The sequence below is a fragment of the Lampetra planeri genome, chromosome 40 (genome assembly GCF_965212315.1).
Source record: "Lampetra planeri chromosome 40, kcLamPlan1.2.h2, whole genome shotgun sequence".
Lineage (NCBI taxonomy): Eukaryota > Metazoa > Chordata > Hyperoartia > Petromyzontiformes > Petromyzontidae > Lampetra > Lampetra planeri.
In genome coordinates this window covers 5128354-5143014 of record NC_136146.1, presented here as the reverse complement: position 1 = coordinate 5143014, position 14661 = coordinate 5128354, and the positions used below count along the sequence as shown (strand labels likewise).

Sequence of the window (14661 nt, the reverse complement as noted above, 5' to 3'; positions counted from 1 at the left end):
ATTTAGCGCGGTGCATGCTCGCGTCGGCGGCCAGCTACGCGGCGACGTCATTTTTTAGAATTGAAATCCGATGACGTAACCGCACGGGCGCCGTCATTCAACTGGGTGACGTCACCACGCCGGGGTCCTGCCAGCTGGATGGCGTCACTACACCAGGTGCTGTCAATAGACTCGATGACGTCACCACCTCTTGTCATCAACAGCCATGGTCATATTCTTAGGTTGTTTCGGTAAAGTCACGTAGGTAAAACATTAAAATTAATAAAAGTAAAATAAAATAAAAATCACGACGTTTCGGAGGCAACACAAGCTTCCGTCTTCAGGTGGAACCGTCACAGCCACGACAGCTGTATCAAGTAAATGAGAGATTACAAGAGCTACCACTCCGTATATATAATGGTTGGAGAGGGGAAGGGCCAAGTAAGGCACACTTTTTATTAATATGGTAAGGTGAGGCTTAAGACTAAGAATAGACTGCATAACAAAGGCTGAGCCTTTGTTATGGAGAGGTACAGTTTGTGACTAAGCCTGGCCTACATAACAATAGTGTGAAAAAAGAAAACAACTAAACATGGTAAAACAAGCCTGGCTGTCTATCAATAACCTATAATAGTTGTCTGTCAAATAAGATGGACCAAATAAGTGTAGCTAAATCTTTTTTGCATGTGTAGTGACAGAGAAAGGTCACTACTGTGTCGGCCCGTACGAAGGCTGGGGGCCCCAAGGGGGTGCCTGGGGGGTCGCGTGGTGGAGGGATCCGGACCCTCCCAGAGGTGGGGGAAGTGAGGCGTGTCCTGGGAAGGGAGGCGTGGCCTGAAGAGAGCCAGCCACGCCGGGGCGGAGCCAGCCACGCGAAACCAAATATAAGCGTGGTGTGAACGCAGAGCGAGGCTGCTGTTGTACTGTACTCCAAAGTGAAGACATCATTGGTCGTCAAGTCCCGAGTCGTCGTCCTGGGCCAGGCAGGCCGTTGCCTGCCTGGTCCAGTCTGTGTTGTGTTCCAGAGTGTTAGTGAGTTGAGGAAGGTGGTCACCACCTTATGTACAGTGTTATATTACTTACCGTTTAATAAATAGTGTTGCCTCAAAGTTGCGTGTGTGTGCACCTAATTTGAACCTACTACACATGGTTAATCACATCTTTCCAATGATTACTCAGTTTGTAACCATCATCACGGTTGAAATTATGTCTGTGTTTGTATATTTGTATGGCTTCGTGTACAAACCTTTGATGGTAGCCAGGTTAGCCATGGTCACTCCACTGCTGGATCAAGGACTCGAGCCGTCAGCGTCCTTCACAAGCTGCCCAGCGACCTTAAAAAAATCGCTCCATCTCCACAGCGGAGGAGGGCCTCTGAGGCCTTCCCTCACTTGACTGACAATTCGTCAGTTACGTGCTTTGGCAAAGGGCCATTGCCTGAAACGTTGCCTATTGTATATCTTTCCTATTTGAGGGAGCGTTATTGACGAACATCTTTAGTTGTATTCGTTTAACACGTCGACTTTCGCGACAAATATCCATAATAAAGGTTTTTGGGGGTAGATCGGGTAAGTAATGTCGTTAAACCCGCCACAGCCATTGGGAAGGTTTGCCACGTAAACAAGACGTGCCGATTAGCTCGGCACAGTGACGTGTTGGAGAGTAAACCCACACGTACAATTCTAGTTCGATGTTTCCCGGGCGATTACAACCAGCTTCATCAGGCGATTAGCCAGAATTGTGAAGAAGTCTTCCTATTTTGGTCTCAAGTAGAGTAAAGGTGATGTCATCACCGAGTTTTGCTGTGCTTGGGGACGGCTGCCTGAAGCTTCTGCAAAACAATATCGCGACTTTGCTCCGGGTCAACATTTCCTGGCTAATGTTTGACTCATGATATGATCAAAAAAGGGTACAGAGCTACTCGAGCCCAGCAGCACCGCCTGAGAACTTTTATTTCAACTCAACTCCACAATGGGCGCGCTGTGAAACACACGACGAGGTGGTCGCCCTCTTTCTCAAGCGTGGCGCGCGCACAAACAGACCGAGCCCGCGCTCGCTCCCACTCGACCGGTCGCGTCGCAAAGTGAATCTGATCACGTCACCGCTACAGGTGATGCCGCTCAATCCCATGACATTGTTTCGAGTGCTTGACGGTAAACCCCATGACATAACTGCTTCAAACGGTAAGTCCATGACGTGACCGTCACAACGTTGTCACTTTTTTCAATGACATCATTGCGACAGGTGCCGGCAATCGGTTCAATGTCACAGCTCTACGTGCTCCTCGTACACGCGATGACTTCGCCACTTTACGCATCGTCAAATGCTACGTCGCAGCATTAAAAGCTGGCAATTAACCAAAATACATCATTGCCGAACGTTTCCTTGTAAGCGTAAACAGAAAGACGCCGACACTTCACGTGTTCAGGTTGGCGCAATGACATCGCTGCTTAACGAGCCATCGGTCCACTCGCTACGGCACCGCTGCCTCCCGCTTTGGAGCTATTTTATGACCTGTGACCCAGGTGACATCGATGCAAGGCGGGGGGGGGGCGGGGGGCGTGACGCTCGTGGGTCCAGGAGGTCATGTGACCTCCATGTCGTCCACGTGGCTGTGCTGCTCGCTGGCCGCGTGAGGATTAAAGCAGAGTCCTTCCAGGGCGGCCTCTGCGGGTCGACGAGAGACGGGGTCACGCACATGACTAGAGCCGCGATATCTGTTCGGTAATCAACCACTACCAATTATCAGCTCCATTACTCGATTAATTGCAGAACACAAAAATTACTGTTTTCACAGTTGCCACTGGACAGGTGGTGATGGTTGGGTATAATGAACGCCATTGGCATCACCTGCTGCATCACGCTAGGAGTGGTTTGTAAGGCGTTTCCCGCCTTCGGAGAGTAAAATATGGAGGCAACCGACCTTTTAAAAGGGCCCCAAGTGATCGACCACAAAACAAATAATAACGTAGTCGTTTGATCGATTTAATTCGGTAATCAGCTGAGGTAGAGTGATGATTTACTGGAAGGACAAAGTTTTTATCCTAAAGTCATAATAGAACTTTGTGAAATTCCTCCCTGACCCCTGACCTGTGTGAGACCTCACCATCAGCAGGCCCGTAGTCGGGCAGCAGACTCTGCAGGAGGAGGCCGCTCCGCAGGCTGCGGGTGGCCTCCACAAATGGGTGAGCCGCGTCTTGCAGGAGGCTCCAGAACCGCCCGTCATCGGGGCCGGCCGACAGCGCGCAGAGGCCCCACACGAGCTCGCGCATCACCCGGCCCGTCCGGCGCTCCTTGCAACCGGGCATCGGCGCTACCCAGCGAGTCGCGCCGTCCACGTAGCACGTGGGCTCCCGCACCGAGAGCCAGGCGCGGTGCAGCGAAAGCGCCAGCGCCTTCGCCACCTGCACCACCGCCACCACAAAACACCACCGCGACGGCACGCGGAGGATCACGGCGCCATATCTTGCGGGGCGGCGCGGCACGGGCGTGCCCTGCGGCATCACGCTCGTGAGCCGTGCGTGCGTCGGCAACGTATCTGCGTTTGCGTGAAGTCGTGTTTGTACTTGTGACGAGTTGTGTTTGTGCTGCGTGACGTTTGCGCCGAGTCGCACTACTGCCGTCACCTCGTGCGAGCAGGAGCAGGGGGAGGCGAGGAGCTGCGGCACCAGCCCCGCCTCTGCCATGGCACCCACCACCCGTGCCAGCTGTACCCATGTGCACAGCCATGTACACACACACAAAGATATATATACAAGACAAAGACCCTCCGTACAATAGCCTTAACAGATTTCTATGGTAAGTGCTGTTAGCGAGCACTTATGAAGGACGGCACGGTACACGCCTAGCTGCCAGTGGCAATGTTTACACTTTGCACCAGGTACTCATTTGCGGCTGAATCGATCTCGGTCAAGCCCAGAGCTAGTTCAGATAATTACCACTGATGTTGGTGGCCGTGGGCGGGAATTGAACTCGGATTGCTGGGTTCATAGCACAGCATGCTAACTACTGCACTACCGCTATGCATGCACACACAACAATGTAGGTGCACACACTGAGGCACATTCCAATAAAAACCACCATTCTTAAGCACCAGGGTTCTTGTGCCAGGCTAGAAGCACTTTCAGGCTGTCACGTAAAGTGTGGAACGTTCACTGGCAGGTGATCACAGAACAGACCCAGGTGTTATGAGTTAATGCGTATAAATGCCCGACAGATGCACCACCTGCACTCCCCACTGTGCCGACTCTCTTGGTTTTTGCTGCCCAGCACTCTGCTTATTATGGTATGCGTCGTTCCTCTGCAGCTGCCGCCAACTGCTCGACAAAATCTTTCATGCACCCTTTCTGTTGGTACTTGTCATAAAATAGTGCATTCATCTCCCAATCCCCCTGTTATCGTACTAGCTCAGCTCTTTACAGCAAGTGCCACACTTGGGCATACTGTGATTGATCATGTGGGCTCCATGACCCCGCCAACTCAACTTTGTCTACCAGAGCCCAGTCATAGAACGATGTCTAGATCATTAAAGGCACGATGAGCACCTCGCACAATCCAGTCTGGTTAAACCCAAGATGGACTGAAGGGAGGTAATTTTCCAACTGGTGTAGGCGTTCTTGTCAAGGGGCGTATTTTGCTCATTCATAAAGCAGAGAGGGGATGAATGTGGCTTCGGAGACCCAGAGCTCCATGTGGAGCAACAGGCCAGCCAGGCAGCTTCCAGACAGCGTGATGTAACCAATGAAAAGATAATGCTAGACAAAACGATTCGAAGTTCTCTGCTGCCAAACCACACGCACGCACAAGCATCCAAGTATGCACACATGCATATACACGCAAGCACATGCACACTCGGGAACACACACACGCACACTCACAAACGCACCCACACAGATGGAGCCGTGCACACACAAATGACAAAGACGGCACGTACATGCAAGCACAACAAAGAAGCAGATTCCCCTATTGCTTTGACAGGCTTTTGGGGCGGTACTATTAGTGTGCACCTATGGAGGCCAACACAGCACATGAGGAAATGGTATGTCTAGTACCACGCTCGGCCACCTTTGTCTCCCCAGGACTGGTTCAAATATTCGTCACCGATGTCGATCGTGCCCTGGCATCGAATTCGGGTTGCCGGGTTGGCAGCACAGTGTGCTAACCACTTCGTGTAAGCAACAACAACAGCTACCATTCGCACCTAATTGGCAGTGACATCACCACAGCGCTTGTTCTAGGCTAAGTACACTTTGAGGCCACGCGAGGTGTCGAAGGCTTGGTGCCAGGAGGTCACGGGGATAGATCCAGGTGTTATGGGTTGACTGAGACGACTGGCAGAACTGCACGTAGGCGCGCACACACAGCACTAAAGACGCGAGCCCTCTCTCTCTGCATGTGCGTGCGTGCCCACAGGGTGGCGCCGGCTGCCTCACCTGTAGCTGGAGATGGAGCCAGGCGTCGGGGTGAGGCTCGGAGCCCCGGGGACCCCGATCACACACGTACGTGCACACGTGCAGCAGCGTGCAGTGGTCTTCGGAAACGCACACGCATGCGCGCGCACATACATGCACACAAACAAGCATAAATGCATGGATGCACCCTCACGCACATGTGCACACAAGCACACAATAACAAAAATAACCCTGTAAAGCCTTGAACAGACTGTTGGGGCAAGTGCTGTTCGCGAGCACCTGTGAAGGCCAGCATAGCACACGACGGGGTGGGTGGCAAACACCGTGGCCAGCCACCTTTGTCTCCTCAGTGCTGATGTTTACACACTGCACCAGATACTGATTTGAGGCTGAATTGACCTAGATGAGGCCCAGGAGTGGTTAGAAATATTTGCCGTTATATGTCGTGAGTAGGATCGAAATCGGGTTGCAGGGAATCCTAATGCAATGTGCTAACCACTACACTACCGCTTCCCAATCTGCAATACACACCACGCACACAAATTCACACACTCGTACACCTCACACACTCTGCAGGGAGAGAACATACAAACTGCAACACGGAAAGGCGCCCAAGTCGGGAATGGAACCCAGGCCATCTTTGCTGCGCTACACAAGCGTTACCACTTTCAGGCCACTGCATACACCAGGAGGGTGAATGCCATTTTCTATCGCCTCCACGTTGCCGCTTCACTGACGACATCACGGCCCATACCTCCACGACTCCGTGGCCCTGTGACCCAACGACTCCAGCGAGCTCTCACCTGACCCGCAGCCAAGAAGGGAGAGGGCGCGGGGCTGGCAGCACACCGCGGTGAGGATCCGTGTGACCTGCAGCACCGTGTTGGGAGGAGTTTTCACGGTGACGCAGCGCGCCAGCCGCCCGCTCCCCTCCAGCGCCAGCAGCAGGCTGCACCATCACACGGCAACATTACAATCACGGCATCATCGCAGTCACATCACCATGCAGCTAAACATTATGATGATATGGCCATCATCTTGGCAACATCACAGAAACATTACCAGCGTCATGGCAACATCATAATCATGGCAATATCAGCCTATCCCGGCAATTCCATCATGGCATTACTCCCTTCAAAGAATTATCACCGTCACAGTATACCTGTGATCAGTTATAACTGCAAGTTCCAGCAGCACTGTTACAATTTCAATTACGTTTCTCTTGAAATTATTTACAAACTGCACATTTAGAGTAATTGACTCAAGACTATTTCAGCTGGTAAGGGCCATTGGAACTCCATAACAGACCCCAGGTCTGCCTGACAGCAGCACTGCCATCACAGCAACATGTCATCGTTCCCATCACAGCACCATCTGCATCACAGCCCTGGTGCCATCTCCTCATTATTAGGGAAGTGGGTTGTTCGCGGTTGTGGTTCAGGGAAAGTGTGTGCGGTTAGGACCCTGTGGCGTCACCTCTCCGTGAGGTTGCCGTGGCGATTCTCTGCCAGCTGAGCCAGCACCCGCAGGACGGTGCAGACGATCGTCTCCCGCTGCCCTCGCCCGGGGCCCCCCAGCAGCCCCGCCCCCCCTCCCCTGCTCCGTACAGCCCCCGTTCGCTCCAAGCCATCGCCACACGGCTTCAGCACCTGCACCAGCCTCTTCAGCAGGGGGTGAGGTGCGCCTGGCTCCCCCACGATATTTCCCAAGGCCCCCTTCCCCAGAACCGGGCCCCCTTCCGTCTCGGGTTCCTGAGGCAATGACGACAACTCCTTGGCGATGGGGGCGGGCGCGCCGGCGAGGAGGGCAAGGAGCGTCTTCAGCGCCGCCTCCGCCTCCTCCTCCAGCACCAACGCGTCCACCGCCGCAGCCGCTGCTGCCTCGGCGTCCGTTTCCATAGCAACCACGGCCGGCTCCTCGCCAGGCCTGGATCGGGAGGTGAATCGGGCCAAGGCCGCATCGGCGTAGCGGCCCAGCCGCAGCTCGATGAGCGGCAGGAAGTGCGACAATGTTTCGGCCTCACGACCCACGATGCCCCACTCCAACAGGTCTCCCTCAATGCGACGCGGGCCGGTCGGTCCCGAGGTCCGAGATCTGCTGAGTGGACTGGGAGGGCCGGTGGGGTGCAGCAGCCGGGACAGGCCGTTCAGGGAGAGCACCATAGCGGAGCGGACATCGCCGGGGTTGTCATGACCAGCGGCATCGGCAGAGACCGCACCTCCTCCTCTCCTGTCGTAAAAAAGGGTGGTGGTGAGAGGTTACACAAGCTATGTCGTGTACGTGCGTTTATGTCTGCGTGTGTAAATGAACGCATTCATTTATCTGCGTGTGTAAATGAACACATTAATTTGTATGCATGTGCGAGTGTGCGCCTGGATGTAAATGTCTGTGTGGGTGTATGCCTGGCCTACCACAAGCGCCGTGGTGACATCACCGCCACTTAGTAGCAAATGGCAGCTGTTGTTACGTATGTGTATGCATACACATACACGCACACTTGTGGGGAGCGGTAGTGTAGCGGTTTTCGCATTGTGCTACGGATCCGACAACCCGAGTTCGATTTCCAATCATGTTGCGATGTATAAACGTCAACACTTGGGAGACAAAGGCGGCTGGGGCATAGTGCTGGCCACCCATCCCCTTGTGTACCGTGCCGGCCTTCATAGGCACTCGCTAACAGCACTTGCCCCAACAGTCTTTTAAGGCAATAAGGCGGCTCTCTTTGTCTCACCTAGCAGCCGAGCTCACAGGCAGATGGGCACACACACCAGGCACGCGGAGAAGCTTATCCACCAGCAGCGCACCTGCACATACAAATACAAGCAGGGTTCCAGCCAGAACTGGGGTCAATAATAATTACAATTACAGCTGCAATGTCAACTGAAACTACAATAACATTGTTGGTACAAGTCATTATAAATGGCGGCACTGGATCCCAATACCGTGTTTTGTTCCGGCAGTATTAAAACACTGTATTCCGGCACTACGTACCATTCTGTAATTGTGTTTTTAGCGCTACATTTCAGCACTGGGTCATCGTAGTCTGTTACCGTACTGTTCCAGGACTGCGTATTTTTATGGTACTCTGTTCTGCTGTAGCAATGTTCCATTTGTGTTCTGTTCCGACCCTGTTAAATGTGGCACGTGGAATGCGGTCAGATGACGAAGGCTCACCCTGGCTCCATTGGCGCTTGATCACCCACGTGCCGCGCCCATCCTCCGAAGCCTGCGATTTCCCACAATCTTTGATCTGCTTCTTCTCTGCACACACAAATAAAAATACAAGATTCCCCCCATATATCCTGAACAGACTGTTGGAGATAATGCTCTTAGTGAGCACCTGTGAAGGCCAGAACAGCTCACGAGAGGGTGGTGTGGCTGAGCACCATGCCCGGCCGCCTTTGTCTCCCGAGTGGTAATCGTTACGCATCACACTAGGTACTCATTCAAGGTTGAGCTGTTTTAGGGGAGGCTAAGGACCAGTTCATATTTTTGTCACTGATGTTGGCTGCAGGTGGGAATTTAACTTTGGCCGCCGGATCACGAGCATACACGCACATGCAAGCTCCATGGCCGTGAGTGGCACTGCTTGCAAAACTGGATGGATTGTGTTTAAAGCAGCGGAGATTGTGCTGGTGATGGTGCTGGCGACAGCAGCGTAAAGAAGGGATCACACGGGGGGGTGGGTGGGACGATGGGGGGTGGGGGTGTGGTGTACACAGTCAGCGGAGGGGAGCATATAGGGAGACAAACCCTCTGCTGCATCCGCCCGAGTGCCACGGTCAAGCGAGGAGTCTGCGCGAGGCGACGATGTGCCCACTCGTGGACTAAAGAAAAACAGAAATACACAGCGCACAGACTCGGCGATATTAGTGTAAAACACACACACACACATGGCAGAGACACGCTCGAGCAACACAACAACACACAGCACATATACACACTGCAGAAACATAACAATACAGTAGACAGCCACAAAAAGTAACAACAGAAAACAGTTGAGTCTCACACCAAGCAACGACAGCAGTACACACTCTCTGTACAGCAAGGCCGTGATTATGTGTGTCTGTTCAAAATGTTTAGCGTACTTCCCGACATGCAACAAACTTGAAATTTGCCATGTGGGTACTTTCCAGACTGTACACCATGCACAAATTATAACAAATACATTTTTTTTTGGGGGGGGGGAGCTCAATAATGCATAATTGTTTGCACGGCAAGTCAGCTGTGAAGTTAAATCTGTCATGTGACCCGCGCATGTGGAAGCGTAACGCATTGTAGTGTAGTGGTTAGTGCGCTGCGCTATGAACCCGGCGACCCGAGTTCGATCCCCCGCTCACGGCCACCACCGGTGACGATTATTTTAACCGCTCCTGGGCCTCCCCTAGGTCAACTGGTGTGGTGTGTGAATATCGCCTCTGGGGAGACAATATTCAAATATGCTCAAAATGTCCCCCCCAATATATTGCTCTAAAAAATATTTTAAAAAATAATTGCGATTGCTATGTAAATAAAAACAACAATTTGCTAAACCTTGGCCACAATATCTGAACTTGTCTTCATATAACAATGCATATATTTCTGTTTATATGATTGTGGTTATGGTTGTACTTTATGAATCCCTAATCTCCGCCATTACATACAATGAAACAAGAAAAGGTAAAAAAGAACAGAGCAATGTAATACAATACACTATTAGACATTATTGTAAAAAATAAAGAAAAAGTCCATCCCATGTGTTAGTGAATTTTTTAATATTTTAGGCAGGAAATTCGCTTTCAAATTTAGATTTTTTTTTGGGGGGGGGGGACCCCAGACCCCCTGGAAGATTTGGTCCCCCCCAATGTTGACTCCATGGCTACGGCCTTGCTGTACAGCAAGACAACAACGCACCAGAGTTGGGTGTCAAATATAATTACAATCACGGTTCTGGAGAGGACCAGGTGTCAGGCTACAGAGGAGGGGGAAGGTAGAGAGGAGGGGACTTATTTTAATTCCTTGCACAAGTGCTCATGCCAACCGCACGTTACCACCGACTAGAACAATATAACACACACAGCAAAAACTATCTCACACGCAAGCACGGACGCACACAAACAGTCCCACATGCCTCGCGACGCCACTCACCTGCCAGCGGTGAGGCCAGAGCCACCCCAGGGGGAACGCGGGCTCCGTGTGCCCCGCTCCAGCACGTACAGGCGGTTCTGCAGCGACTTCGTCTCGGCGTCTTTGAACTGCAACTGAGACTTCAGGCCCTCCACCTACACAGACAACATCGCCGGGGCATGGAAACGGCTGTGATTAGGGCTCTTGCGTGAGGTTAGCATAAGGGCTATGAACAAGGCTAAAGGTGGGAGCAGAGGTACAGCTGGTGTTAGCCTTCGGGTTAATGTAAGGGGCAGAGTTAGTGACAATCTTTAAGAGTCAGGGTTATTCTAAGTGGCACAATTTTGGTGTCAAGGTCAGCGTTAGTGTCAGTGTGTCAGCTCGTGTCAAGTGTGGGGTGTATGTTAGTATCAGCACGTGGGTTCCCGCTGCGGCAGTGTCTGCATCTGTTCCGTCGTCCTTGTGTCATCGCCATGGCTCACCTGCTTGTGGAGGTGGAGGTCCCGCTCACGCTGGTCCCGCTCACGCTGGCCCGTGGCGAGGGTGGCGTCCCTTTCGTGTCTCAGTCGCTCGCCGCGTTGCTCTTCCTGGGCGGCCTGCACCGCTTGCAGGGACTCGCGGAGTATCCGTACCTCTCCCTCGCGCATGTACAACTCCTCCTGCAGTCGTGCGCACTGCCGCATGCACGCAATCAACAGGGAGTGCAAAGGCCAGTGTTAATTTAGTCAGCATTTTCTATTTTACTTTTTAAGTTTTCACAATGCTCTATAGCTTTCTTGTGTGTATATATATTTCTCCCAGATGTGTTTTAAATTGTTCAGTTTTCAGAGAAGCGACCGGCACGTAATAATATTTTGTTTTATATTGTGTCGATCATGCAAATTGCATCTCACAATCACTGAGGAACCACAGATAAGCTGGAAGGCAGTCAGTCGATAAGCCAACGCCAATAATTGCCCAAGCTCTTAAGTTCTATATATATTAAGATGTTTTGAGTCAATTCATTATTATACGTGGAGCTTAACGATTACGCCAAACAACACGTGGTACAACCAGAAAAGACACGAGCCATTTTTTGTCATAGTCTCGTCGACCACAACCTGTGGAACATTAGTCAAGGATTTGGTCAGTAAAGGTGGATTCAATTAGTCTCGTCGACTAAAGCGGTTAATGTTTATGGTGTTTCCCCAAGGGGGGGGGGGGAGACATTGATATAACAGTATTAGTACCCTGGAGTTAAAACTAAGAATTGTAAGGAGGCCAATATACAGAACGACCTCACACCAATTGAAACCTACCCCCGTGGGTGACCGCGTCTCTCACCTTGTCCCTCCATGACCGTCCCTCCTGTCTCAGAGCCTCCACCTCCATGGGCCCTTGACCTTCCGAGGGGGCATCGGCCGCGGCCACCACCGCCGCAGGCCGCGGCCCAGGGACCGGTAGGGCCCAGGGCCCAGGACCCTGCGAGCCGCGTGTTGGCCCAGCGACGATCGGGCTCTGCAGCCGAGGGAACGTCGCCGCGACCCGCGGTGGCTCTGGCTGCTGGTTTGGCGCCTGAGAGTCCAACAGATTCAGCTGCTCGAAGTCGGAGTCGGACAAGTTCAAGTCGTCCGGGAAGGGGTCGGTGGCCGTGGGGCCGCACGGCCGCTTGACGGGGGGGGGGGCCCTCCTCCCGCGACGCGGGGGGCTCATCGCCCCGAACCCTCGCGAAAGTCCCCCTCATGGCGCCAGGAGACGGGGGTCCCCCCTCGAGGTCCCCGCGAGGTCTCCGGTGAGGGAGCCTGAGCCGGGTCCCAGCTCACAGCTCCCGGGTGTCGGGGCACTCGTGACCTGCCGCACACGAGAGCAGCGCGAACTTCATTGAGCGACGGTTCGCGTCGGTGTCGGCTCAGGCCGACGGTGTCCACTTGAGGCCGCAAGTCTCGAGTCGAGACAGGGGGGGCCGGGGGGGGGGCCGGGGGGGGGGCCGGGGGGGGGGCCGGGGGGGGGGCCGGGGGGGGGGACGGGGGGGCAGAGGGGGGGGGGCCGGGGGGGGGCAGAGGGGGGGGCCGGGGGGGCGACGCCGCCTCAAGCACTCGGGGGGGGGGGGTCTGGGGCGGAGCGTGAAGGGGCTGGTGACGGGGGGGGGGGGACGGGGGGGGGGCTGGTGACGGGGGGGGGGACGGGGGGGGGGGCTGGGGACGGGGGGGGGCATCTACCTGGTTGAGAGCGAGCAGGGGGTGAACTTCGCTCCTCCACCGGCCGCTCCACTCACCCCTCACTCGCCCCACGACTCACCACGCCGCTCACCCCTCTCTAACTCCACCACTCACTCACTCACCACTCACTCCTCACTCACTCCACCACTCCACCCCTCACTCCACCACTCACCCCTCACTCCTCACTCACCATTCAAACCCAGCAGGCCGCGGCTCGCCTGCGATTGGCGGCGGGCTGGTCACGCGGTCTGAGGGAACGCGCCTCATTGGACAGAAAACTCAGCAAAACATGTAAACCAAAGAAACTTGAGCGCGCACTCAAACAACTCAAAATCTGACCTCAACAACGAATCAGAAACTTGTGATTTTGTGTTCTAAAACACAAGGGGTTTAACTGCACCGTGTGTACCTGACAAACAACACAAACCCAAGAAACAGCAGTAACAAGAGTAATTCAATAAACTGGTTAAATTAAAGACTATAGCTTTCACAGTTAATATTGACGTTTTGGGTTAGGCCACTTCATGGTCTGACCAACATCCGAAAATCATCATCAGCGTCGTTGTGGAGAATAAAAATAGCATAAACAAGCAGACTATCGCTTCTTCCATATATATATTATTATGTGCCTTCGCTAACACAAACAAAAATATTGTACACAACCCATGCAGCATTGATTCAGGACCAGCAAAACTTCTGGACCGGTTTCAATCTGTTGTGTTTTTTTAATGACCCTCCACCACCCGACACGGCCAAACATGAAAATGTCACGTGGTCTACAAAGATTTTAATAAATGCCTAATTAGTTTTAGCTCACACCTGCTAATTTGAAGAACAATTCTCATACCTTACCAGTGCCCTACCTTATTACTGACCAATTCAGACTTTATTGGTTACCCCGTGTCCTTACACATCTGAACGTTTATCCTACAAAGTCAGTTTCAATGCTCTTGTTATTTGATTTGGTTTTGGTATTCAATGCCCTGTTGATTTGTGCTTCATTGTAACCGTTAATTTGCAGCGCTTCTTTAACATGTTGAATTTCACTTCTCAGACTGTCACCATCTGACACTTTCTCTGCTCGATGAATGAGCGTCTTGATAAGAGCAGATTTCTGTCAGCTTCCACTTCCCTGGTGAACTGGATGGATGGGTTTTGCGAGTTGAGATGATTTAGAAATGCGTTCAGTGTATCTTTGCCATGTGGCCAGACCACCAATGTGTCATCCACATATCTAAACCACACCATCACCACGCACAGAAATCTGCTCTTATGAAGACGCTCATTCATCGAGCAAATAAATACATTTATATATTTACGCGATCTAACTCAAAAAGCCTACTTGTTCAACTTATTCGTCACCCCGTGCCCTTACACATCTGAACGTTTATCCTACAAAGTCCCATCACAAGGGAGAAACACAAACAAATAGACACAAACATTGTTTCCCGTATTGAAACGGCTGTACGTCGTATGGACCTGAAAACTAGATTTCCCTGTACAAGAATACGGGGTAAATCGTGTGGGTTGACAGCTATGGATTCTCAGTGTGACGGTTAAAATAATCATGAAGAAATCACATAGACCCAAACAACTCATGAAATGGCAATTTCAAGCCTGTCCGTAAACCAAGAAAGTCATTAATCAGGCGGCTGCGTGACCGAGCCATCACCATTGAGAACCTGAGTTGGAATCCGGGGTTCGGCTGCCTGTGATTAGACCAGGATCCCAAGTGTCGTGAGTTCATAGTCTCAGCCTGGTCTCCATTGAGTTGCATAGACCCACAGAGAGACCCACACATTTGTATAGACTCACAGAGTGACCCACACACTTGTATAGACTCACAGAGAGACCCACACGCTTGCATAGACTCACAGGGAGACCCACACCCTTGCATAGACTCACAGAGAGTCCCACACACTTGCATAGACTCACAGAGAGACCCACACGCTTGCATAGACTCACAG

At 52.4% G+C, this 14661-nt stretch overlaps 1 protein-coding gene across 1 annotated transcript; it reads right to left on the bottom strand.

The window, feature by feature from the left end:
• Positions 1 to 1914: 1914 nt before the first annotated feature.
• Positions 1915 to 12877, bottom strand: ATRIP (ATR interacting protein). The gene is given in 14 exon segments (XM_078612988.1): positions 1915 to 2646; positions 3086 to 3383; positions 3606 to 3686; positions 5412 to 5509; positions 6194 to 6339; positions 6867 to 7619; positions 8122 to 8194; positions 8565 to 8651; positions 9144 to 9217; positions 10518 to 10651; positions 10979 to 11170; positions 11820 to 12164; positions 12166 to 12326; positions 12695 to 12877. Coding segments are annotated over 13 exon segments (2418 nt in total). The 5' UTR covers positions 12220 to 12326; positions 12695 to 12877; the 3' UTR covers positions 1915 to 2563.
• Between the last annotated feature and the right edge of the window lie 1784 nt (positions 12878 to 14661).